Source organism: Pristiophorus japonicus, chromosome 16 (assembly GCF_044704955.1).
Source record: "Pristiophorus japonicus isolate sPriJap1 chromosome 16, sPriJap1.hap1, whole genome shotgun sequence".
NCBI classification, from domain to species: Eukaryota; Metazoa; Chordata; class Chondrichthyes; family Pristiophoridae; genus Pristiophorus; species Pristiophorus japonicus.
The window spans coordinates 71,794,224-71,821,632 of record NC_091992.1 but is presented as its reverse complement, the minus strand read 5'-3'; the positions used below and the strand labels follow the sequence as shown (position 1 = coordinate 71,821,632).

Here is a 27,409-nt window from a genome sequence, read left to right as displayed (position 1 = left end):
CAGTGAGGGGATGGACAGAGAAAGTGCAGGGAACAGCACCTGCCCTTATACATGGCCTTCGACCTTACAAAGGCCTTTGACACTGTCAACCGGGAGGGTCTGTGGAGCACCCTCCCCTGTTTCGGCTGCCCCCAAATGTTCGTCACCATCCTCCGCTTGCTCCACGACAACATGCAGGTCGTGATCCTTACCAACGGATTCGTTACAGACCCAATCCACGTCCGGACTGGGGTCATCATAGGCAGTCCCTCGGAATCGAGGAAGACTTGCTTCCACCCTTAAAATGAGTCCTTAGGTGGCTGAACAGTCCCAATACGAGAACCACAGTCCCTGTCGCAGGTGGGACAGATCGTCGTTGAGGGTAAGGGTGGGTGGGACTGGTTTGCTGCATGCTCTTTCCGCTGCCTGCGCTTGTTTTCTGCATGCACTCGTCGATGAGACTCGAGGTGCTCAGCGCCCTCCCGGATGCACTTCCTCCACTTAGAGCAGTCTTTGGCCAGAGACTCCCAGGTGTCGGTGGGGATGTTGCACTTTATCAGGAAGGCTTTGAGGGTGTCCTTGTAACGTTTCCTTTGCCCACCTTTGGCTCGTTTGCCGTGAAGGAGTTCCGAGTAGAGCGTTTGCTTTGGGAGTCTCGTGTCAGGCATGCGGACAATGTGGCTTGTCCAGCGGAGCTGGTCAAGTGTCGTCAGTGCTTCGATGCTGGGGATGTTGGCCTGGTCGAGGACGCTAACGTTGGTGCATCTGTCCTCCCAGGGGATTTTGTAGGATCATGTGGAGGCATCGTTAGTGGGACTTCTCCAGTGATTTGAGGTGTCTACTGTACATGGTCCATGTCTCTGAGCCATACAGGAGGGCGGGTATTACAACAGCCCTGTAGACCATGAGCTTGGTGGTAGAGTTGAGGGCCTGGTCTTCAAACACTCTTTTCCTCAGGCGGCCGAAGACTGCACTGGCGCACTGGGGGCGGTGTTGAATCTTCTCATCGATGTCTGCTTTCTGCTTTTGTTGCTAAGAGGCTCCCGAGGTATGGGAAATGGTCCACGTTGTCCAGGGCCGCGCCATGGGTCTTGAAACATAGAAACATAGAAAATAGGTGCAGGAGTAGGCCTTTCGGCCCTTCTAGCCTGCACTGCCATTCAATGAGTTCATGGCTGAACATGCAACTTCAGTACCCCATTCCTGCTTTCTCGCCATACCCCTTGATCCCCCGAGTAGTAAGTACTACATCGAACTCCTTTTTGAATATATTTAGTGAATTGGCCTCAACAACTTTCTGTGGTAGAGAATTCCACAGGTTCAGCACTCTCTGGGTGAAGAAATTTCTCCTCATCTTGGTCCTAAATGGCTTACCCCTTATCCTTAGACTGTGACCCCTGGTTCTGACTTCCCCAACATTGGGAACATTCTTCCTGCATCTAACCTGTCTGAACCCATCAGAATTTTAAACGTTTCTATGAGTTCCCCTCTCATTCTTCTGAACTCCAGTGAATACAAACCCAGTTGATCCAGTCTTTCTTGATAGGTCAGTCCCGCCATCCCGGGAATCTGTCTGGTGAACCTTCGCTGCACTCCCTCAATAGCAAGAATGTCTTTCCTCAAGTTAGGAGACCAAAACTGTACACAATACTCCAGGTGTGGCCTCACCAAGGCCCTGTACAACTGTAGCAACACCTCCCTGCCCCTGTACTCCAATCCCCTCGTTATGAAGGCCAACATGCCATTTGCTTTCTTAACCACCTGCTGTACCTGCATGCCAACCTTCAATGACTGATGTACCATGACACCCAGGTCTCGTTGCACCTCCCCTTTTCCTAATCTGTCACCATTCAGATAATAGTCTGTCTCTCTGTTTTTACCACCAAAGTAGATAACCTCACATTTATCCACATTATACTTCATCTGCCATGCATTTGCCCACTCACCTAACCTATCCAAGTCACTCTGCAGCCTCATAGCATCCTCCTCGCAGCTCACACTGCCACCCAACTTAGTGTCATCCGCAAATTTGGAGATACACATTTAATCCCTCATTCTAAGTCATTAATGAACAATGTAAACAGCTGGGGCCCCAGCACAGAACCTTGCGGTACCCCACTAGTCACTGCCTGCCATTCTGAAAAGTACCCATTTGCTCCTACTCTTTGCTTCCTGTCTGACAACCAGTTCTTAATCCACGTCAGCACACTACCCCCAGTCCCATGTGCTTTAACTTTGCACATTAATCTCTTGTGTGGGACTTTGTCGAAAGCCTTCTGAAAGTCCAAATACACTACATCAGCTGGTTCTCCCTTGTCCACTCTACTGGAAACATCCTCAAAAAATTCCAGAAGATTTGTCAAGCATGATTTCTCTTTCACAAATCCATGCTGACTTGCACCTATAATGTCACCTCTTTCCAAATGCGCTGCTATGGCATCCTTAATAATTGATTCCATCATTTTACCCACTACTGAGGTCAGGCTGACCGGTCTGTAATTCCCTGTTTTCTCTCTCCCTCCTTTTTTAAAAAGTGGGGTTACATTGGCTACCCTCCACTCGATAGGAACTGATCCAAAGTCAATGGAATGTTGGAAAATGACTGTCAATGCATCCGCTATTTCCAAGGCCACCTCCTTAAGTACTCTGGGATGCAGTCCATCAGGCCCTGGGGATTTATCGGCCTTCAATCCCATCAATTTCCCCAACACAATTTGCCAACTAATAAGGATTTCCCTCAGTTCCTCCTCCTTACTAGACCCTCTGACCCCTTTTATATCCGGAAGGTTGTATGTGTCCTCCTTAGTGAATACCGAACCAAAGTACTTGTTCAATTGGTCCGCCATTTCTTTGTTCCCCGTTATGACTTCCCCTGATTCTGACTGCAGGGGACCTACGTTTGTCTTTACTAACCTTTTTCTCTTTACATATCTATACAAACTTTTGCAATCCGTCTTGATGTTCCCTGCAAGCTTCCCCTCGTACTCGATTTTCCCTGCCCTAATCAAACCCTTTGTCCTCCTCTGCTGAGTTCTAAATTTCTCCCAGTTCCGGGTTCGCTGCTATTTCTGGCCAATTTGTATGCCACTTCCTTGGCTTTAATACTATCCCTGATTTCCCTTGATAGCCACGGTTGAGCCACCTTCCTTTTTTTATTTTTATGCCAGACAGGAATGTACAATTGTTGTAGTTCATCCATGCGGTCTCTAAATGTCTGCCATTGCCCATCCACAGTCAACCCCTTAAGTATCATTCGCCAATCTATCCGAGCCAATTCACGCCTCATAGCTTCAAAGTTACCCTTCTTTAAGTTTTGGACTATGGTCTCTGAATTAACTTTCATTCTCCATCCTAATGCAGAATTCCACCATATTATGGTCACTCTTCCCCAAGGGGCCTCGCACAACGAGATTGCTAATTAATCCTCTCTCATTACATAACACCCAGTCTAAGATGGCCTCCCCCCTAGTTGGTTCCTTAACATATTGGTCTAGAAAACCATCCCTTATGCACTCCAGGAAATCCTCCTCCACCGTATTGCTTCCAGTTTGGTTAGCCCAATCTATGTGCATATTAAAGTCACCCATTATAACTGCTGCAGCTTTATTGCACGCACCCCTAATTTCCTGTTTGATGCCCTCCCCAACATCACTACTACTGTTTGGAGGTCTGTACACAACTCCCACTAATGTTTTTTGCCCTTTGGTGTTCTGCAGCTCGACTCATATAGATTCCACATCATTCAAGCTAATGTCCTTCCTAACTATTACATTAATCTCCTCTTTAACCAGCAATGCTACCCCACCTCCTTTTCCTTTTATTCTATCCTTCCTGAATGTTGAATACCCTGGATGTTGAGTTCCCAGCCGTGATCATCCTGGAGCCACGTCTCTGTAATCCCAATCACATCATATTTGTTAACCTCTATTTGCACAGTTAATTCATCCACCTTATTACAGATACTCCTTGCATTAAGACACAAAGCCTTCAGGCTTGTTTTTTTAACACCCTTTGTCTTTTTAGAATTTTGCTGTAGAGTGGCCCTTTTTGTTCTTTGCCTTGTGTTTCTCTGCCCTCCACTTTTCCTCATCTCCTTTCTGTCTTTTGCTTTTGTCTCCTTTTTGTTTCCCTCTGTCTCCCTGCATTGGTTCCCATCCCCCTGCCATATTACTTTAACTCCTCCCCAACAGCACTAGCAAACACTCCCCCTAGGACATTGGTTCCAGTCCTGTCCAGGTGCAGACCGTCCGGTTTGTACTGGTCCCACCTCCCCCAGAACCGGTTCCAATGCCCCAGGAATTTGAATCCCTCCCTGCTGCACCACTGCTCAAGCCACGTATTCATCTGCGCTATCCTACGATTCCTACTCTGACTAGCACGTGGCACTGGTAGCAATCCCGAGATTACTACTTTTGAGGTCCTACTTTTTAATTTAGCTCCTAGCTCCTTAAATTCGTTTCATAGGACCTCATCCCTTTTTTTACCTATGTCGTTGGTACCAATGTGCACCACGACAACTGGCTGTTCTCCCTCCCTTTTTAGAATGTCCTGCACCCGCTCCGAAACATCCTTGACCCTTGCACCAGGGAGGCAACATACCATCCTGGAGTCTCGGTTGCGGCCGCAGAAACGCCTATCAATTCCCCTCACAATTGAATCCCCTATCACTATCGCTCTCCCACTCTTTTTCCTGCCCTCCTGTGCAACAGAGCCAGCCACGGTGCCATGAACTTGGCTGCTGCTGCCCTCCCCTGATGAGTCATCCCCCTCAACAGTACTTGATGACTGGAGGGCAGTGCTGTGCGGCGAGGACAGGCTGGTGGAGGACCTTTGTCTTATGTATGTTTAGCGTAAGGCCCATGCTTTCATACGCCTCAGTAAATAAGTCGACTATGTCCTGGGGTTCGGCCTCTGAATGTGCGCAGAAGCAGGCGTTGTCCACGTACTGCAGCTCGACGACAGAGGTTGGGGTGGTCTTGGACGTGGCCTGGAGACGGCGCAGGTTGAACAGTTTCCCCACTGGATCTATAGTCTAGTTCCACTCCAGCGGGGAGTTTGTTGACTAAGGTGGAGCGTGGCAGCGAGGAAGATTGAGAAGAAGGTTGGGGCGATGACGCAGCCCCGTTTGACCCTGGTCCGGACGTGGATTGGGTCTGTAATGGATCCGTTGATAAGGATCACGGCTTGCATGCTATCGTGGCGCAGGCGGAGGGTTGGGGCGATGCCGCCGGGCTGCCACCAAGCTCATGGTCTACAGGGCCGTAGTAATACCCACCTCCTGTATGGTTCAGAGACATGGACCATGTACAGTAAACAATTCAAGTCGCTGGAGAAATACCACCAGCGATGTCTCCGCATGATCCTACAAATCTCCTGGGAGGACAGACGCACCAACATGAACATCCTCGACCAGGCCAACATCCCCAGCATTGAAACACTGACCACACTTGATCAACTCTGCTGGGCAAGCCACATTGTCCGCATGCCAGACACGAGACTCCCAAAGCAAGCGCTCTACTCGGAACTCCTTCACGGCAAATGAGCCAAAGGTGGGCAGAAGAAACACTACAAGAACATCCTCAAAGCCTCCCTGATAAAGTGCAACATCCCCACTGACACCTGGGAGTCCCTGGCCAAAGACCATCGTAAGTGGAGGAAGTGCATCTGGGAGAACGCTGAGCGCCTCGAGTCTCATCGCTGAGAGCATGTAGAAATCAAGCGCAGGCAGCGGAAAGAGTGTGCGGCAAACCAGTCCCACCCACCCCTTCTCTCAACGACTATCTGTCCCACCTGTGACAGGGACTGTGGTTCTTGTATTGGACTGTCCAGCCACCTAAGGACACATTTTAAGAGTGGAAGCAAGTCTTCCTCAATTCTGAGGGACTGCCTATGATGGACGGGAAGGAAGGTGGATGAGGAACTGCTAAAGCAATTAGGTTAAACTCGAATGCAACGGGTTGGTGCAATGATCTGCTGATTGAATGAATTGGTGGTGTAATGAGCTGGTGGAGGAGTGAGTTGGGGGTACATTAGTACATTAGTTGGTGTTGGAAGTAAGTTGCTGGATTGAGCTTTTAGTGGAATTAGTCGATAGTGGTAGAATGACTAGGCGCTGGACCGAGCTGGCGTGGATCGAGTTGGCTTTGCTCTTGTTCTGTTCCATAATGTAAATGTAGAGCAATTGGGAGACCGAAATATTGGAGCTTTAACATTTATTTCAATTGGTTTGCAGTTCGTACAAATTGTTCAGTATTAGCAGCATCTAGACTTGCGATTTTAACCTTGTCTATAACTGATTCTATGTATGGTAATAGTATACACCTAAGAGGAGCATATAGAAGGTATACATTAGTGCAAAAAACATTCAGAAAAATGCTTGTTTTATATTTACAATAGCAGTGCAGTTTAGGAGACACATTTAAAATTGTGATACTCAGACACTTGAGACACATTTCTTGTAACAAATGTGAGCATTTTCCTCCATGTTCAATGATGGGCTAACCCCCTGGAACTTGTGGCTTGGAACCATGCCATTTCTGAGGGAGTCGTTTAGTTCTCAGCCCTTCAGCACTCTCCCATCCTTCTCGGAAGAGGAACTCACCCCCTGACTCCAATGGGCCAGTGAACAGTAGGTCAGATTACAGACTCACTGTCTCAGCAAGAGCAGGCCTCGAAGGAACCGCAATCAGCCAGCTTGTCAACAACAGCTGCTATTTATATAGCGTGTTAAACGTAGTAAAATGTCCCAAGGTGCTTCTCAGGAGTGTTATAAAACAAAATTTGACACCGAGCCACAAAAGGAGAAATTTGGGAAGATGACCAAAAGCTTGGTCAAAGAGGTAGGTTTTAAGGAGGAATGAGAAGTAGCGAGGCGGAGAGGTTTAGGGATGAAAATCCAGAGCTCAGAGCCCAGGCAACAGAAGGCACAGCCACCAATGGTGGAGCAATTATAATTGAGGATGGTCAAGAGGCCCTTATTAGAGGAGTGCTGAGATCTCAGGATGGGGGGGGGGGGTTGTGGGGCTGGAGGAGATTAGAGATAGGGAGGGGAGAGGCCATGGAGGGATTTGAAAACAAGGATGAAAATTTTAAACTCGAGGTGTTGCCGGACCGTGAGCCAATGTAGGTCGGCGAGCACAGAGGTGATGGGTGAGTGGGTCACAAACAGCACCTTTAATTCAGGGCCCAAGGGAAACTGTGCAAAATGGCAGAAATAAGGGTTTGTTCAGTGTACAAAAGCGAAGAATTAATATTTTCAGTGTATAATGCCACCTATCACAGCAGCCTGGTTTGCTGTGTACTGTATCTGTTCCAATAAGGGATGCTGTCAGAAATGACCGCGACTGACAACCATTCTGAGCCTCTGAATATGCCGGGTGTTCCAAGCAGTCACATGGAGAACTTCAACATTTAGTAATAACTCTGAGCGGGGTTGTGAGTTATGAGAGAAGAAGCTTAAATTGATGAGGATTCTTAACAAGTACTTTCTATCAGTGCTTACCTAAGAACTCACTTTCAGAGTGAAAGCAAGTCTTCCTCGATTTCGAGGGACTGCCTACGATCGCCTGGATGGGTCGGAGAGGCATTTTCCCAGACTTTTTCTTCCTAAATTGGCCTGGGTTTTTACCTAATGTTTACCTCTCCCAGGAGATCACATGGCTCCAGTTGGGGTGGAGTGTAGAATGTTTCAGTATAAGGGGAGTCGCAGTTGTGACGCGGACTGGTTTGGGCCGGGTGCTCTTTGCCTTTCCGCCATTGTTCATAGGTTTATATGTAACCTTCACAGTGAGGATGTAACTGGTAGAGTGGACAAGGGAGAACCAGTGGATGTGGTCTATTTAGACTTTCAAAAGGCTTTCGACAAGGTCCCACACAAGAGATTGGTGTGCAAAATTAAAGCACATGGTATTGGGGGTAATGTACTGACGTGGATAGAGAACTGGTTGGCAGACAGGAAGCAGAGAGTCGGGATAAACGGGTCATTTTCAGAATGGCAGGCAGTGACTAGTGGGGTGCCGCAGGGCTCAGTGCTGGAACCCCTTACAATATACATTAATGATTTGGATGAGGGAATTGAGTGTAATATCTCCAAGTTTGCAGATGACACTAAGCTGGGTGGCAGTGTGAGCTATGAGGAGGACGCTAAAAGGCTGCAGGGTGACTTGGACAGGTTAGTTGAGTGGGCAAATGCGTGGCAGATGCAATATAATGTGGATAAATGTGAGGCTATCCACTTTGGTGGCAAAAACACGAAGGCAGAATATTATCTGAATAGCGGCAGATTAGGAAAAGGGGAGGTGCAACGAGACCTGGGTGTCATGGTTAATCAGTCATTGAAAGTTGGCATGCAGGTACAGCAGGTGGTGAAGAAGGCAAATGGTATGTTGGCCTTCATAGCTAGGGGATTTGAGTATAGGAGCAGGGAGGTCTTACTGCAGTTGTACAGGACCTTGGTGAGGCCTCACCTGGAATATTGTGTTCAGTTTTGGTCTAATCTGAGGAAGGACGTTCTTGCTATTGAGGGAGTGCAGCGAAGGTTCACCAGACTAATTCCTGGGATGGCAGGACTAACATATGAGGAGAGACTGGATCGACTGGGCCTGTATTCAATGGAGTTTAGAAGGATGAGAGGGGATCTCATAGAAACATATAAAATTCTGACAGGACTGGACAGGTTAGATGCAGGAAGAATGTTCCCGATGTTGGGGAAGTCCAGAATCAGAGGAAATAGTCTAAGGATAAGGAGTAAGCCATTTAGGACTGAGATGAGGAGAAACTTCTTCACTCAGAGAGTTGTTAACCTGTGGAATTCCCTGCCGCAGAGAGTTGTTGATGGCAGTTCATTGGATATATTCAAGAGGGAGTTAGATATGGCCCTTATGGCTAAAGGGATCAAGGGGTATGGAGAGAAAGCAGGAAAGGGATACTGAGGGAATGATCAGCCATGATCTTATTGAATGATGGTGCAGGCTCGAAGGGCCGAATGGCCTGCTCTTGCACCTATTTTCTATGTTTCTATATTTTCAGGGCTGCTAACCAAGGGCCGTGCGGCTCTTTGTCAGCTGGTGTGGATATGATGGGCCGAGGTGGCCTCCTTCTGCACTGTAAATTTCTATGTTTCTATGATGACACGAGAATGATCATGGGGGAAGAGGTCAATCCTGAATTGGTTAAAGTGAGAGGAGAAATATTATAAATAAAAGGAAGGTGAGAGAGAGAGGTTAATTAAGCTGAAGAGAGACAAAATGCCAGGACCTGATGGGTTACATACAAGGATCCTGAGGGAAATGGAGGGCAGAAATAGTGAAGGCCCTGGGGTAATGGGCATGTTCCCCAATGGGCAGGATGTGACTAGTGCGCTCTACTGGGCCATCAGCTTTTCACCATATTTATAAATGCCTTGGATGAAGGAACAGCGAGCTGTATATCCAATTTGCTGACGGCACCAAGTTCGGTGTCACAGTAAACAGTGCAGATGGGAGCAGACAGTTGCAACGGGACATTGGCAGATTCAGTGAGTGGGCAAAACTGTGGCAGATGGAGTTTAAATAAACATGAGAACATAAGAAATAGGAACAGGAGTTGGCCATTTGGCCCCTCGAGCCTGCTCCGCCATTCAATAAGATCATGGCTGATCTGATCATGGACTCAGCTCCACTTCCCTGCCCACTCCCCATAACCCTTGACTCCCTTTATCGCTCAAAAATCTGTCTATCTCTGCCTTAAATATATTTAATGACCCAGCCTCCACCGCTCTCTGATGCAGAGAATTCCACAGATTTACAACCCTCAGAGAAGAAATGGCTCCTCATCTCAGTTTTAAATGGGCGGCCTCTTATTCTAAGACTACCCCTAGTTTTAGTTTCCCCGATGAGTGGAAATATCCTCTCTGCATCCATCTTGTCAAGTCCCCTCAATATCTTATAAGTTTCAATAAGATCACCTCTCATTCTTCTGAACTCCAATGAGTATAGGCTCAACCTATCTTCATAAGTTAACCTCCTCATCTCCAGAATCAACCTAGTGAACCTTCTCTGAACAGCCTCCAATGCAAGTATATCCCTCCTTAAATACGGAGACCAAAACTCTACGCAGCACTCCAGGTGTGGCCTCACCAATACCCTGTACAGTTGTAGCAGGACTTCTCTGCTTTTATACTCCATCCCCCTTGCAATAAAGGCCAAGATTCCATTTGCCTTCCTGATTACTTGCTGTACCTGCATACTAACTTTTTGTGTTTCATGCACAAGGACCCCCAGGTCTCTGTACTGCAGCACTTTGCAATTTTTCAACATTTAAATTATAATTTGCTTTTTTATTATTTCTGCCAAAGTGGATAACCTCACACTTTCCCACCATTATACTCCATCTGCCAAATTTTTGCCCACTCACTTAGCCTGTCTATCCTTGCTGCTCCTGCTGTACCTGCCCATTGGTCATTGATGTATATCACAAAAAGCAAGGGACCCAGTACTGAGTCCTGCGGAACCACAGTGGAAACAGCCTTCCAGTCACAAAAATACCCATCAACCATTACCCTTTGCTTCCTGCCTTTGAGTCAATTCTGGATCCAACTTGCCACTTTGCCCTGAATCCCATGGGCTTTTACTTTTGTGACCAGACTGCCATGTGGGACCTTATCAAAAGCCTTGCTAAAGACCATATATACTACATTGTACGCACTACCCTCATCGACCATCTTCGTTACCTCCTCAAAAAATTCAATCAAGTTAGTCAGACACGACCTTCCCTAAACACATCCGTGCTGACTGACCCTGATTAATCCGTGTCTTTCTAAATGAAGATTTGTCGGGGCGAAGGAGCGGCAAGAATTCGAAGAGGGATGTGATCGGGGCCCAGGAGAGGCGTGAGTTCGGGGCAAGAGACAAGGACCCAGGAGCAGCACAGGCCAGCCCACACTGCGATATGTGTGCACGCTAGGTCTGTGCAGCAGAGCTGGTCTCCAGTCGTCTTGATTAACCCTTGCCACTGGACCAAGACCTAGCTCTGTCAAGCCCGTGTGTTGGCTGGTGTGCAACGGCCACACCACGTTTAAAAAAAATAAAAAATCCATGCACAGGCATCTTCCACCCTTCAGGATTTAGTTCGGGACCTGGAATATTAGGTCTTTCATTGAAACAGCTGTGAACTTCTTGTTGTGGAAGCAAGTCATCCTCGACTCCAGGGATTGCCTCTGATGATAATGACTATATACCTTTGCAGATTTTTGTGTCCTCCTCACAATTTGCTTTCTTACCCACCTTTGTATCATCAGAAAACTTGGCTACATTACACTCGGTCCCTCCATCCAAGTCATTAATATAGATTGTAAATAGTTGAGGCCCCAGCACTGATCCCTGCAGCATTCCACTAGTCACTGTTTCCCAACTGGAAAATGATCCATTTATCCCGACTCTCTTTTGTGTTAGTCAGCCAATCCTCTATCCACGCCAATATATTACCCCCAACCCCGTGAGCTTTTATCTTGTGCAGTAACCTTTTAGTGTGGGGAAATGTGAGGTCATCCACTTTGGACCTACAAAAGATCGACCAGAGTAATTTCTAAATGGCGAGAAGCAAGGAACTGTGGGGGAGCCGAGGGATTTAGGGATCTCTGCACAGAAATCACTGAAAGCAAATGGACAGGAACAAAACATAATTATAATGGCGAATGGAATGTTATCCCTTATCTCGAGGGGACTGGTATATACAGGGGCGAAAGTGATGCTACAGTTATATAAAGCTCTGGTCAGACCCCATCGGGACACTGCGTGCAGTCCTGGGCCCTGCCCCTTAGGAAGGATAGATCGGCCTCAGAGGGGGAGCAGCGCAGATTCAGAACAGAACAAGGGGACATAATCTTAAAATGAGAGCTAAGCCATTCAGAGGTAATGTCACTTCTTCACACAAAGGGTAGTGGACATCTGGAACCCTTACCCCAACAAGCTGTTGAGGCTGGGTCAGCTATGATCTAATTGAATGGCAGAACAGTCCCGTGGGGCTGAATGGCCGACTTCTGTTCCTGGGTTCCTAATATCAGTAGGTGCTATTTTCCCTCTGTGTTTTGAGTGTATTTGCAAGATACTATCCGACATACACTTTGCAGTTTATAGTGCTGATGAACGACTTAACATGCTGATGAACGACAGCCTGACTTAACATTATAAAGTTATTGTGAATTGTTAATACACTGGGAGGGTGAGAGCAAGTGTATGACGCTTTTATATTAAGTATCATGCATGTATTTAAGGCTAGTTAAAGCTCCCTCCCCTGCCCCTGCACATACCACCAACCCTGTGTGCACTGTTCCATCAGGCCCTTGGTTTCTATGGCTACCAGATGTATAATGAGGCCTACTTTGTGGATTCACTTTCTGTACAATATATATAATGCCAACATACAAGTAAGATTAATGCTTCGGGATTGGTCAGGTGTGATCTCCTAAAGATACAGAAATTCAACGCCATCTCCTCGTGTCTTCCAGCTCAGTGAGCAGCGCAAGAGCCAACAGTTTGATGAGAAGAAATCCATTGTGCAACAAGGAAACCACTTCAGCGTGGCTTTCGATGAAGGGTTGCCAACTCTGGTTGGATATATTCCTGGAGGTTTCAAGGCATCCATAACCGCCTCGCCCCCACACTCCCGCCATTGGTCGCTCGACATGTCCATCCTCGTGGCGCCCAGGCTCCCCTCAGCCAATCGGGATGCTGCCTGATTGGCTGAGTTACGATTCATCCGAACAACCTTCTGTCCTCGCCTCCAATTCTTTATCTGCCTCTATGATTTTTCTCCCAGGTTTCTCGGCAGCAGTGTCAAAGAGATGAATCTTTAACTCCAGAACAATCCAGTGAGGGTTGGCAACCCAGTCTCGACATGACTTTGCATTGCCTGTTATACTGAGTCTCAGCAGCATTGAGAACTGGGTGAAACCCCTATGTTGAATTCACAGACTTACACAGAACAAGGACATATAAAAAATAGAAGATCATTCTCTCGCTATAAAACAAGGGGTCCCAATATTTCCTAGGAGTCAAGGACCCCACTTTATCACATCTCTAAATATTCCTATGCTTCTTCTGTCCAATGACAGTCTCGATTTAGTCTCCTTTCAAAATATCTTTAGAAAAAAACATTACTGTGCATATTTAGTTCACTGTGGACATATTGTCCAACGTCCTTCCACACGGAGACTCCTAGAACCTGGACCAGATGGTGGCCAGGAAGGGTGGGCATTTAAGGGTGGTGTTCAGCGAGTCACACGATGTGGAGATAGTTTCCTGGCAGGTGACCTGCACGCAGAAGTTGCTGGCCGTTGTTTTGAAAAGGTTTGTTGTGTCAAACTTGATGCCGCACTGCTCACTCATTATGGAGCTGGTGGCCTGTGGGGTCATGTGGACCTCCTGGGCCGACATCGCTGTTGCTGAGCTCAGTCCGTAACTTGCAGACGAGTTGACTTTTCCCTTGTCGGTGTCTAAGAACACAAAGGCTTTGTCCAACTGCTCTCCACTCCGGCAGCGCAGGTAAGAAGGCCAACAGTATTGGTTCTCACTGCCTGTTGGGACAAGAGCAGAAAAGGAAGATCTTTAGAATTATTGCATCTGAGCTTTCATCGGAGGTACCAACTTTCGGATGTGACGTTAAACCGAGGCCCCGCCTGCCCCCTCAGGTGGACATAAAAGATCCCGTGGTCACTATTCGAAGAAGAGCAAGGGAGTTATCCCTGGTGTCCTGGCCAATATTTAACATCGCCTCAGACATTTACAGAACTGAAGGAGGCCTTTTGGCTCATCTACCCAGCCTAATCCCACTTTCCAGCTCTCGGTCCGTAGCCCTGTAGGTTACGGCACTTCAAGTGCAGAACCAAGTATTTTTTAAATGTGGTGAGGGTTTCTGCCTCCGCCCTTTCAGGCAGTGAGTTCCAGACTCTCACCACCCTCTGGATGAAAAAAATTCTCCTCAACTCCCCTCTAATCCTTCTACCAATTACTTTAAATCTATGCCCCCAGGTTATTGACCCCCATGCTAAGGGGAAACAGGTCCTCCCTATACACTCTATCTCGGCCCCTCGTCATTTTATACACCTTAATTAAATCTCCCCTCAGCCTCCTCTGTTCCAAAGAAAACAACCCCAGCCTATCCAATTTTTCCACATAGCTAAAATTCTTCAGTCCTGGTAACATCCTCGTAAATCTCCTCTGTACCCTCTCTCGTGCAATCACATCTTTCCTGTAATGCGGTGACCAGAACTGCATGCAGTACTCTACCTGTGGCCTAACTAGTGTTTTATTCAGCATAACCTCCCTGCTCTTGTATTCTATGCCTCGGCTAATAAAGGCAAGTATTCCGTATGCCTTCTTAACCACCTTATCTACCTGGCCTGCTATCTTCAGGGATCTGTGGACATACACTCCAAGGTCCCTTTGTTTCTCTACACTTCTCAGTATTCTCCCATTTAATGTTATTCCCTTTCCTGGTTAGCTCTCCCCAAATGCATTACCTCACACTTCTCTGGATTGAATTCCATTTGCCACTGTTCTGCCCACCTGACCAGTTGATTGATATCTTCCTGCAGCTTTCTTCTTCAATACCAACCACACAGCCAATTTTTGTATCATCTGCAAACTTTTTAATCATACCCCAACATTCAAGTCTAAATCGTTGATATATACCACAAAAAGCAAGGGACCTAGTACTGAGCCCTGTAGAACCCCACTGGAAACAGCCTTCCAATCATAAAAACACCTATCAACCATTACCCTTTGCTTCTTGTCTCTGAGCCAATTTTGGATCCAACTTGCCACTTTGCCCTGGATCCCATGAGCTTTTATTTTCATGACCAGTCTGCCATTTGGCACTTTGTCAAAAGCTTTGCTAAAATCCATATACACTACATCATACACACTGCCCTCATTGACCCTCCTTGTTACCTCGTCAAAAAATTCAATCAAGTTAGTCAGACACGACCTTCCCTTAACAAATCCATGCTGGCTGTCCTTGATTAATCCGTGCCTTTCTAAATGATTTATCCTGTCAGAATTTTTTCCAATAATTTTTCCACCACCGAAGTTAGGCTGAGTGGCCTGTAATTACTCGGTCTATCCCTTTCTCCTTTTTTAAACAAGGGTACCACGTTAGCAGTCCTCTGGCACCATGCCTGTAGCCAGCGAGGATTGGAAAATGATGGTCAGAGTCTCCGTTATTTCCTCCCTTGCTTCTCGTAACAGCCTGGGATACATTTCATCCAGGCCTGGCGATTTATCCACTTTCAAAGATTCTAAACCCCTTTATACTTCCTCTCTTCCTATCTAATATTTCACACTCCTCCTCCTCAACTACAATGTCTGAATTGTCCACTCTTTTGTGAAGATAGACACAATGTATTCATTAAGAACCATATCCCTCAACCAATATCACTGGGTAGCTGTAGGGCTGGACTTCTGCCCATCCCTTAGCATGCACAATATGTTCCCCACCACCAAGAGTGAGCTGTCACTGCAGCGTGCACAATCCTGGGGGGGCCTCACTGCAGCATGGACAATCCTGGGGGCTATCACTGCCAGCATGCACAGTCCTGGGGGCTATCACTGCCAGCATGGACAGTCCTGGGGGCTATCACTGCCAGCATGGACAGTCCTGGGGGCTATCACTGACAGCATGGACAGTCCTGGGGGCTATCACTGCAGTATGGACAATCCTGGGGGCTATCACTGCCAGCATGCACAGTCCTGGGGGCTATCACTGCCAGCATGCACAGTCCTGGGGGCTATCACTGCCAGCATGGACAGTCCTGGGGGCTATCACTGCCAGCATGGACAGTCCTGGGGGCTATCACTGCCAGCATGGACAGTCCTGGGGGCTATCACTGCAGTATGGACAATCCTGGGGGCTATCACTGCAGTATGGACAGTCCTGGGGGCTATCACTGCAGTATTGACAGTCCTGGGGGCTATCACTGCAGTATGGACAGTCCTGGGGGCTATCACTGCAGTATGGACAGTCCTGAGGGCCCTCACTGCAGTATGGACAGTCCTGAGGGCCCTCACTGCAGTATGGACAATCCTGAGGGCCCTCACTGCAGTATGGACAGTACTGAGGGCCCTCACTGCAGCAGCACAAGAGACAGAGGTCATGAGCAAAGTTGGCACGGCCTCAATTGAGGCCACAGCCTACAAAAGTAAGTGCTTGTGGCTGAGCTGGCAGCAGAGATGGCTGCTAATAGGCTCTCTCCATCCACACTGACACAGCGTGTCAGGGCCCACCCAGACTTCCCCTCACGCTCCCAGGGAGCAGTTACTGGGGTAATCAACAGCTGGGCCTCACTGCAGCCAGCGTATGAACGTGGCGGGTGGAGAAGTGGGACAACAAGGACTTTTGCTTTCTCCCCTAAGCTGAGGACCACTGGAAATAAGGCTTATAGCATAAGTGAAGACATAAAAAATTACAGCAATTTAAATAAAATGACTAAACGCATCTGTAGAATAGCACTTTCCCCAGTTGAATCAACGGTTTTCGGTCAAAGGCCTTTGCCCCTGACAGAGGCCTGAGCCTTGAGTAGTTGCAGGCTACAGCTCCCAGCATGCACCTGTCCATACAACTAATAAGATTGTGTAAAATATAACTGATATCAGCAGCGGCCACAGCCTGACATTTACAAGCAGTTACTCTGTCCCTCTCTCCTCACCCCCGAGTGACTTCAGCAATTTCTCGGTACTGCAATGCCTGGGTTTGCGTGTCTGGAGCAAAGGCCTTAAGCTGAGCAGCCATGAAAGGTCACAATGGCCAGCAATGTCAGGGGATGCTCCAGTCACCTATTTCATTGGTGCAGCCCCTAGAATCACAGAAATTTACAGCATGGGAAGGAGACCATTCGGCCCATCCTGTCCGCGCCAGCCGACAAAGCTATCCAGCCTAATCCCACTTTCCAGCTCTGGGTCTGCAGCCCTGCAGGTTATGGCACTTCAGGTGCACATCCAAGTACTTTTTATGTGTGGTGAGGGTTTATGCCTCTACCACCCTTTCAGGCAGTGAGTTCCAGATCCCCACCACCCTCTGGGTGAAGAAATTCCCCTCAAATTCCCTCTAAACCTTCTACCAATTACTTTAAATCTATGCGCTCTGGTTGTTGACCCCTCTGCTGAGGGAAATAGGTCCTTCCTATCCACTCTCTCGGTCCCTCATAATTTTATACACCTCAATAAGGTCTCCCCTCAGCCTCTGTTCCAAAGAAAACAAACCCAGCCTATTCAATCTTTCCTCATCGCTAATATTCTCCAGTCCAGGCAATATCCTCCTAAATCTCCTCTGCACCCTCTCTAGTGCAATCACATCCTTCCTGTAATGCGGTGACCAGAACTGCACGCAATACTCCAGCTGCGGCCTAACTAGTGTTTTATACGGTTCAAGCATAACACCCCTGCTCTTGTATTCTATGCCTCGGCCAATAAAGGCAAGCATCCGTATGCCTTCTTAACCATCTTATCTACCTGGCCCGCTACCTTCAGGGATCTGTGGAGATGCACTCCAAGGTCCCTTTGTTCCTCTATACTTCTCAGTGTCCTACCATTTAATGTGTATTCCCTTGCTTTATTAACTCTCCCCAAATGCATTATCTCACACTTCTCTGTACACGTCTCTCGCAAGATAATGACCCTGCAATTCTAGGATTCCCTCTCCACCACTGGATGGTGTCAGAGTAAACACCTAGGCCGTTCCGTCTGGGGCAGAGGCGAGCGAGAGAGGAACCAGCCCTTTCGGCCGAAGATATTTCCACTCTGCCTCTCTCCATCTACACTGTCTCTCTAATACTCTCTTTATTTCCACACACCCTCTCTCCATTTACTTTCCCCCTGGCTTCATTTCCAAACCCTTTCTTTATTAACACTTTTTCCCAGACTCCCTTTCCCTATTGCTTTTTTCCATTTCTTCCTTCACATTCTTCTCTTCTGGCGACACAGGAGATAACCCAGTTCTTCCTTTGCTTTCCCATCCAATAGATCGTGCTCTGAATTGTTTCAGTTATAAAGACCCCTTTTATTTGGGCAGGTGGTTAACCAGGACGGGCTGACTCGATGCAATGGGAGGTGACCTGCCAAACCTGACCCTGCTGGTGGTTATCCCAGTATTCAGAGACCCGAGCTTGCGTCTCCACTCACAGGAAATGTGGGGCTCGAACCCATAACCTTCCGAATCAGACCTGGGAATGCTACCGCTGAGCCAAGGCTCACCCCTTCCTACTCTCTCCTCCCAAATTACACTCTCCTCCTCTCCATTTACACACTCCCTCTCTCCATTAACACTCTCCCTCAACACACTCCCTCCCTCCATTTACACACACTCTCCATTTACACTCTCCCTCTCCCCATTTACACACTCCCTCTCCCCATTTATGCTCTCCCTCTCCACATTTCATAGGCAGTCGCTCGGAATCGAGGAAGACTTGCTTCCACTCCCAAAATGAGTTATTTCATGGCTGAACAATCTGGGAGACTTCTGCCATTCAATAAGATCATGGCTGATCTGATTCTGGCCTCAGATCTGATTCTGGCCTCAACTCCACTTCCCTGCCCACTCCCCATAACCCTTGACTCCCTTATCGTTCAAAAATCCGATAGAGCCACAGACTCTGTCACAGGTGGGACAGACATTCGTCGAGGGAAGGGTTGGATGAGACTGGTTTGCCGCATGCTCCTTCCACTGTCTGCGCTTGACCTCTTCGCGTTGAGACTCGAAGAGCTCAACGCCCTCCCGGATGCACTTTCTCCACCTCGGGCGGTCTTCGGCCAGGGTCTCCCGGGTGTCAGTGTTAATGTTGCACTTTACCAGGGAGGCTTTGAGGGTGTCCTTATAATGTTTCCGCTGTCCTCCTTTGGCTCGTTTACCATGGAGGAGCTCTGCATAAAGCATTTGCTTCGGGAGTCTCGTATTTGGCATGCGAATTATATGGCCTGCCCAGCGAAGCTGATCGAGTGTGGTCAGTGCTTCAATACTGGGGATGTTAGCCTGGTCGAGGACACTGATGTTGGTCCACCTGTCTCCCAGGGGATTTGCAGGATCTTGAGGAGACATTGTTGGTGATATATCTCCAGTGACTTGAGGTGCCTTCTATACATCATCCAAGCCTCAGACCCATACAGGAGGGTGGGTATTATTACTACAGCTTGAGCTTGGTAGTAGATTTGAGGGCTTGGTCTTCAAACACTCTCTTCCTCAGACGGCCGAAGGCTCTACTGGCGCACTGGGGGCGATGTTGAATCTCTGAATCAATATCTGCCTTTGTTGATAAGAGGCTCCTGAGATATGGGAAATGGTCCACATTGTTGAGGGCTGTGCCGTGGATCTTGATGATTGGAGGGCAGTGCTGTGCGGCAGGGACAGGCTGGTGCAGGACCTTTATCTTACACTCTCCCTCTCCCCATTTACTCACTCACTCTCTCCATTTACACTCTCTATCTTTCCATTTACACTCTCCCTCTCAAAATTTACACTCCTTCTCCCCATTTACATTCTTCCACTCTCCAATTATACACTCACTCTCCCCATTTACACTCTCCCTCTCCCCAGTTACACACACCCTCTCACCATTTACTCTCACCCTCTCACCATTTACACATTCTCTCTCACCATTTACTCTCACCCTCTCACCATTTACTCTCATCCTCTCACCATTTACGCTTTCTCTCTCATCATTTATACACTCCCTGTCTTCACTTACAGTCTCACTCTCTCCATTTACACACATTCACTCTCCATTTACACTCCCTCTCTCCATTCACACTCTCCCTCTCTCCAGTTATACCCTCCCTCTCCCCATTTACACACTCCCTCTCTCCAGTGCCACGTGCTAGTCAGAGTAGGAATCGCAGGATAGCTCAGATGAATACGTGCCTTAAGGAGTGGTGCAGAAAGGAGGGATTCAAATTCCTGGGACATTGGAACCGGTTCTGGGGGAGGTGGGACCAGTACAAACCGGACAGTCTGCACCTGGGCAGAACCGGAACCAATGTCCTAGGGGGAGTGTTTGCTAGTGCTGTTGGGGAGGAGTTAAACTAATATGGCAGGGGGATGGAAACCTATGCAGGGAGACAGAGGGAAGTAGAATGGGGGCAGAAGCAAAAGATAGAAAGAAGAAAAGTAAAAGTGGAGGGCAGAGAAAGCTAAGGCAAAAAGCAAAAAGGGCCACATTACAACAAATTTCTAAAGGGGCAAAGTGTGTTAGAAAGACAAGCCTGAAGGCTCTATGCTTCAATGCGAGGAGTATTCGCAATAAGGTGGACGAATTAACTGCGCAGATAGCAGTTAACGGGTATGATGTAATTGGCATCTAAGAGACATGGTTCCAGGGTGACCAAGGCTGGAAACTCAACATCGAGGGGTATTCAACATTTAGGAAGGATAGACAGAAAGGAAAAGGAGGTGGGGTGGCATTGCTGGTTAAAGAGGAAATTAATGCAATAGTAAGAAAGGACATTAGCTTGGATGATGTGGAATCGGTATGGATGGAGCTATGGAATACCAAGGGGCAGAAACCCTAGTGGGAGTTGTGTACATACCACCAAACAGTAGTAGTGAGGTTGGGGATGGCAGGATCAAACAAGAAATTAGGGATGCATGCAATAAAGGTACAGCAGTTATCATGGGTGACTTTAATCTACATATTGACTGGGCTAACCAAACTGGTAGCAATGCGGTGGAGGAGGATTTCCTGGAGTGTATTAGGGATGGTTTTCTAGACCAATATGTTGAGGAACCAACCAGGGAGCTGGTCACCCTAGACTGGGTGATGTGTAATGAGAAAGGACTAATTAGCAATCTTGTTGTGCGAGGCCCCTTGGGGAAGAGTGACCATAACATGGTGGAATTCTTTATTAGGATGGAGAGTGACACAGTTAATTCAGAAACTAGGGTTCTGAACTTAAGGAAAGGTAACTTTGATGGTTTGAGGCGTGAATTGGCTAGAATAGACTGGCAAATGATACTTAAAAGGTTGACGGTGGATAGGCAATGGCAAACATTTAAAGATCACATGGATGAACTTCAGCAATTGTACATCTCTGTCTGGAGTAAAAATAAAACGGGGAAGGTGGCTCAACCGTGGCTAACAAGGGAAATTAAGGATAGTGTTAAATCTAAGGAAGAGGCATATAAATTGGCCAGAAAAAGCAGCAAACCTGAGGTCTGGGAGAAATTTATAATTCAGCAGAGGAGGACAAAGGGTTTAATTAGGAGGGGGGAAATAGAGTACGAGAAGAAGCTTGCAGGGAGCATAAAAACTGACTGCAAAAGCTTCTATGTGAAGAGAAAAAGATTAGTGAAGACAAACGTAGGTCCCTTGCAGTCGGATTCAGGTGAATTTATAATGGGGAACAAAGAAATGGCAGACCAATTGAACAAATACTTTGGTTCTGTCTTCACGAAAGAAGACACAAATAACCTTCCGGAAGTACTAGGGGACCGAGGGACTAGTGAGAAGGAGGAACTGAAGGATATCCTTATTAGGCGGGAAATTGTGTTAGGGAAATTCATGGGATTGAAGGCCGATAAATCCCCGGGGCCTGATACTCTGCATCCCAGAGTAATTAAGGAAGAGGCCCTAGAAATAGTGGATGCATTGGTGATCATTGTCTAACAGTCTATCGACTCTAGATCAGTTCCTATGGACTGGAGGGTAGCTAATGTAACACCACTTTTTAAAAAGGGAGGGAGAGAGAAAGCGGGTAATTATACACCGATTAGCCTGACATCAGTGGTGGGGAAAATATTGGAATCAATTAGTAAGGATGAAATAGCAGCGCATCTGGAAAGCAGTGACAGGATCGGTTCAAATCAGCATGGATATATGAAGGGGAAATCATGCTTGACAAATCTTCTGGAATTTTTTGAGGATGTAACTAGTAGAGTGGACAAGGGAGAACCACTGGATGTGGTGTATTTGGACTTTCAAAAGTCTTTTGACAAGGTCCCACACAAGAGATTGGTGTGCAAAATCAAAGCACATGGTTTTGGGGGTAATATACTGACGTGGATAGAGAACTGGTTGGCAGTCAGGAAGCAGAGAGTCAGGATAAATGGGTCCCTTTTTAGAATGGCAGACAGTGACTAGTGGGTGCCGCAGGGCTCAGTGCTGGGACCCCAGCTCTTTACTATACATCAATGATTTGGATGAAGGAATTGAGTGTAATATCTCCAAGTTTCCAGATGACACTAAACTGGGTGGCGGTGTGAGCTGTGAGGGGGATGCTAAGAGGCTGCAGGGTGACTTGGACAGGTTAGGTGAGTGGGCAAATGCATGGCAGATGCAGTATAATGTGGATAAATGTGAGGTTATCCACCTTGGGGGCAAAAACGCGAAGACAGAATATTATCTGAATAGTGGCAGATTAGGAAAAGGGGAGGTACAAGAGACCTGGGTGTCATCAGTCATTGAAAGTTGGCATGCAGGTACAGCAGGCGGTAAAGAAGCCTTCATAGCTCGGGGATTTGAGTATAGGAGCAGGGAGGTCTTACTGCAGTTGTACAGGGCCTTGGTGAGGCTTCACCTGGAATATTGTGTTCAGTTTTGGTCTCCTAATCTGAGGAAGGACGTTCTTGCTATTGAGGGAGTGCAGCGAAAGTTCACCAGACTGATTCCCCGGGATGGCTGGAATGACATATGAGGAGAGACTGGATCAACTGGGCCTTTATACATTGGAGTTTAGAAGGATGAGAGGGGATCTCATAGAAACATACAAGATTCTGACGGGACGGGACAGGTTAGATGCGGGTAGATTGTTCCCGATGTTGGGGAAGTCCAGAACCAGGGGACACAGAATTAGAATAAGGGGTAGACCATTTAGGACTGAGATGAAGAGAAACTTCTTCACTCAGAGAGTTGTTAACCTGTGTAATTCCCTGCCGCAGAGAGTTGTTGATGCCAGTTCATTGGATATATTGAAGAGGGAGTTAGATATGGCCCTTACGGCTAAGGGGATCAAGGGGTATGGAGAGAAAGCAGGAAAGGGGTACTGAGGGAATGATCAGCCATGATCTTATTGAATGGTGGTACAGGCTCGAAGGGCCGAATGGCCTACTCCTGCACCTATATTCTATGTTTCTCCATTTATACTCTCCCTCTCCCCATTTACACTCTCCCTCTCCCCATTTACACTCTCCCTCTCCCTATTTCATAGGCAGTCCCTCGGAATCGAGGAGGACTTACTTCCACTCCCAAAATGAGTTATTTGATGGCTGAACAGTCCGATAGAGCCACAGACCCTGTTACAGGTGGGACAGACATTCGTCGAGGGAAGGGATGGGTGGGGCTGGTTTGCCGCCCGCTCCTTCCGCTGCCTGCACTTGACCTCTTCACGCTCTTCGCGTTGAGACCCAGATGCACTTTCTCCAGCTCGGGCGGTCTTCGGCCAGGGTCTCCCAGGTGTCAGTGGTGATGTCGCACTTTACCAGGAAGGCTTTGAGGGTGTCCTTATAACGTTTCCGCTGTCCTCCTTTGACTCGTTTACCATGGAGGAGCTCTGCATAAAGCATTTGCTTAGGGAGTCTCGTATCTGGCATGCGAACTATGTGGCCTGCCCAGCGAAGCTGATGAGTGTGGTCAGTGCTTCAATACTGGGGATGTTGGCCTGGTCGTGGACACTGATGTTGGTGCGCCTGTCCTCCCAGGGGATTTGCAGGATCTTGCGGCGACATCGTTGGTGATATATCTCCAGCGACTTACGATGCCTTCTATACATCATCCATGCCTCAGATCCATTCAGAAGGGCGGGCATTACTACTACAGCCCTGTTGACCATGAGCTTGGTGGTAGACTTGAGGGCCTGGTCTTCAAACACTCCTTTCCTCAGACGGCCGAAGGCTGCACTTGTGCACTGGGGGCGATATTGTATCACCGCATCAAAGTCAGCTTTGTTGATAAGAGGCTTCCGCGATATGGGAAATGGTCCACGTTGTGGAGGGCCGTGCCATGAATCTTGATGATTGGAGGGCAGTGCTGTGCGGCGGGACAGGCTGGTGGAGGATCTTTGTCTTACATACACCCTTCTCTCTACTTACACTCTCCCTCTTCCCATTTACTCACTCCCCCTTTCCATTTACACTCTCCTTCTCCGCATTTACATACTCCCTCTCTCCACTTACACTCTCCCTGCCTCCATTTTCAGTCTTCCTTTCCCCATTTACACACTCCCTCTCTCCATTTACACTCTCCCTCTCTCCATTAACACTCTCCCTCTCTCCATTAACACACTCCCCCTTTCCATTTACACTCTCCTTCTCCACATTTACACACTCCCTCTCTCCACTTACACTCTCCCTGCCTCCATTTTCAGTCTTCCTTTCCCCATTTACACACTCCCTCTCTCCATTTACACTCTCCCTCTCTCCAGTAATACCCTCCCTCTACACATTAACACATTCCTTCTCTCCATTTACACTCACTCCCTGTTTACACGCTCCCTCTCCCCATTTACACTCTCCCTCTCCCCATTTCCACCCTCCTTCTCTCCATTTACACTCTCCCTCTCTCCATTTACACACTCCCTCTCTCCATTTACGCACTCCCTCTCTCCATTTACGCACTCCCTCTCTCCATTTACACTCTCTCTCTCCCCGTATACACTCTCCCTTCAGTTATACACTCCCTCTCTCAATGTAAACTCTCCCTCTCGCCATTTACACTCTCATAGAAACATAGAATATAGGTGCAGTAGGCCATTCGGCCCTTCGAGCCTGCACCGCCATTCAATACGATCATGGCTGATCATTCCCTCAGTACCCTTTTCCTGCTTTCTCTCCATAACCCCTGATCCCTTTAGCCGTAAGGGCCATATCTAACTCTCTGTTGAATATATCTAACGAACTGGCCTCAACAACTTTCTGCGGCAGAGAATTCCTCAGGTTAACAACTCTGAGTGAAGAAGTTTCTTCTCATCTCGGTCCTAAATGGCTTACCCCTTATTCTGAGACTGTGACCCCTGGTTCTGGACTTCCTCAGTATTGGGATCATTCTTCCTGCCTCTAACCTGTCCAATCCCATCAGAATTTTAGATGTTTGTATGAGATCCCCTCTCATTCTTCGAAACTCCAGTGAATACTGGCTCAGTCGATCCAGTCTCTCCTCATATGTAAGTCCGGCCATCCCGGGAATCAGTCTGGTGAACCTTCACTGCACTCCCTCAATGCAAGAATATCCTTCCTCAGATTAGGAGACCAAAACTGAACACAATATTCCAGGTGAGGCCTCACCAAGGCCCTGCACAACTGTAGTAAGACCTCCCTGCTCCTATACTGAAATCCCCTAGCTATGAAGGCCAACATGCCATTTGCCTTCTTCACCACCTGCTGTACCTGCATGCCAACTTTCAATGACTGATGTACCATGACATCCAGGTCTCGTTGCACCTCCCCTTTTCCTAATCTGTCGCCATTCAGATAATATTCTGTCTTCGTGTTTTTGCCACCAAAGTGGATAACCTCACATTTATCCACATTATACTGCATCTGCCAAGCTTTAGCCCACTCACCTAACCTGTCCAAGTCACCTTGCAGCCTCTTAGCATCCTCCTCACAGCTCACACCACCACCCAGCTTAGTGTCATCTGCAAACTTGGAGATATTACACTCAATTCCTTCATCTAAATCATTGATGTATATTGGAAATAGCTGGGGTCCCAGCACTGAGCCCTGCGGCACCCCACTAGTCACTGCCTGCCATTCTGAAAAGGACCCGTTTATCCCGACTCTCTGCTTCCTGTCTGCCAACCAGTTCTCTATCCACGTCAATACATTACCCCCAATACCATGTGCTTTAACTTTGCACACTAATCTCTTGTGTGGGACCTTGTCATAAGCCTTTTGAAATTCCAAATTCACCACATCCACTGGTTCTCCCTTGCCCACTCTGCTAGTTACATCCTCAAAAAATTCTCGAAGATTTGTCAAGCAGGATTTCCCTTTCATAAATCCATGCTGACTTGGACCGATCCTGTTACTGCTTTCCAAATGCGCATCTTTAATAATTGATTCCAACATTTTCTCCACTACCGATGTCAGGCTAACCGGTCTATAATGCCCCATTTTCTCGCGCCCTCCTTTTTTAAAAAGTGGTGTTACATTAGCTACCCTCCAGTCCATAGGAACTGATCCAGAGTCGATAGACTGTTGGAAAATGATCACCAATGCATCCACTATTTCTAGGGTCACTTCCTTAAGTACTCTGGAATACAGACTATCAGGCCCTGGGGATTTATCGGCCTACAATCCCATCAATTTCCCTAACACAATTTCCTGATTAATAAAGATTTCCTTCAGTTCCTCCTTCTCACTAGACCCTCGGTCCCCTAGTATTTTCGAAAGGTTATTTGTGTCTTCCTTCGTGAAGACAGAACCAAAGTATTTGTTCAATTTGTCTGCCATTTCTTTGTTCCCCATTATAAATTCACCTGATTCTGACTGCAAGGGACCTACGTTTAAACACTCCCTCTCTCCATTTACACGCTCCCCCAACCCATTTACACTCTCCCTCCCCCCATTTTACACGCTCCCTCCATTTACACACTCCCCCTCTCCATTTACACTCTCTCCCCATTTACACTCTCCCTCTCTCCACTTACACTCTCCCTCTCTCCACTTACACTCTCCCTCCATTTACACACTTATCTTTAGACTGTGACCCCTGGTTCTGGACTTCCCCAACATCGGGAACATTCTTCCTGCATCTAACCTGTCCAATCCCGTCAGAATTTTATACGTTTCTATGAGATCCCCTCTCATTCTTCTAAATTCCAGTGAATATAAATCTAGTCGATCCAGTCTTTCTTCTTATGTCAGTCCAGCCATCCCGGGAATCAGTCTGGTGAACCTTCACTGCACTCCTTCAATAGCAAGAATGTCCTTCCTCAGATTAGGAGACCAAAACTGTACACAATACTCAAGGTGTGACCTCACCAACTGCAGAAAGGCCTCCCTGCTCCTATACTCAAATCCTCTCGCTATGAAGGCCACCATGCCATTTGCCTTCTTCACTGCCTGCTGTACCTGCATGCCAACTTTCAATGACTGATATACCATGACACCCAGAACTCGTTGTAGCTCCCTTTACCTAATCTGTCACCATTCAGATAATATTCTGCCTTCCTGTTTTTGCCACCAAAGTGGATAACCTCACATTTATCTACATTATATTGCATCTGCCATGCATTTGCCCTCTCACCTACCTGATTTAGATGAAGGAATTGAGTATAATATATCCAAGTTTGCAGATGACACTAAACTGGGTGGCGGTGTGAGCTGTGAGGGGGACGCTAAGAGGCTGCAGGGTGACTTGGACAGGTTAGGTGAGTGGGCAAATGCATGACAGATGCAGTATAATGTGGATAAATGTGAGATTATCCACTTCGGGGGCAAAAACACGAAGGCAGACTATTACCTGAATGGTGGC

General features: G+C 47.5%; 1 protein-coding gene across 1 annotated transcript in view; it reads right to left on the bottom strand.

The window, feature by feature from the left end:
* Positions 1 to 6,183: 6,183 nt before the first annotated feature.
* LOC139226571 (uncharacterized) overlaps positions 6,184 to 27,409 on the bottom strand; it is a 39,994-nt gene continuing 18,768 nt past the window's right edge. Inside the window, exon 2 of the mRNA XM_070857419.1 lies at positions 6,184 to 13,531. Coding sequence (XP_070713520.1) covers positions 13,173 to 13,531 — 359 coding nt within the window. The 3' untranslated portion in view covers positions 6,184 to 13,172. The remainder of the gene's footprint in view (positions 13,532 to 27,409) is intronic.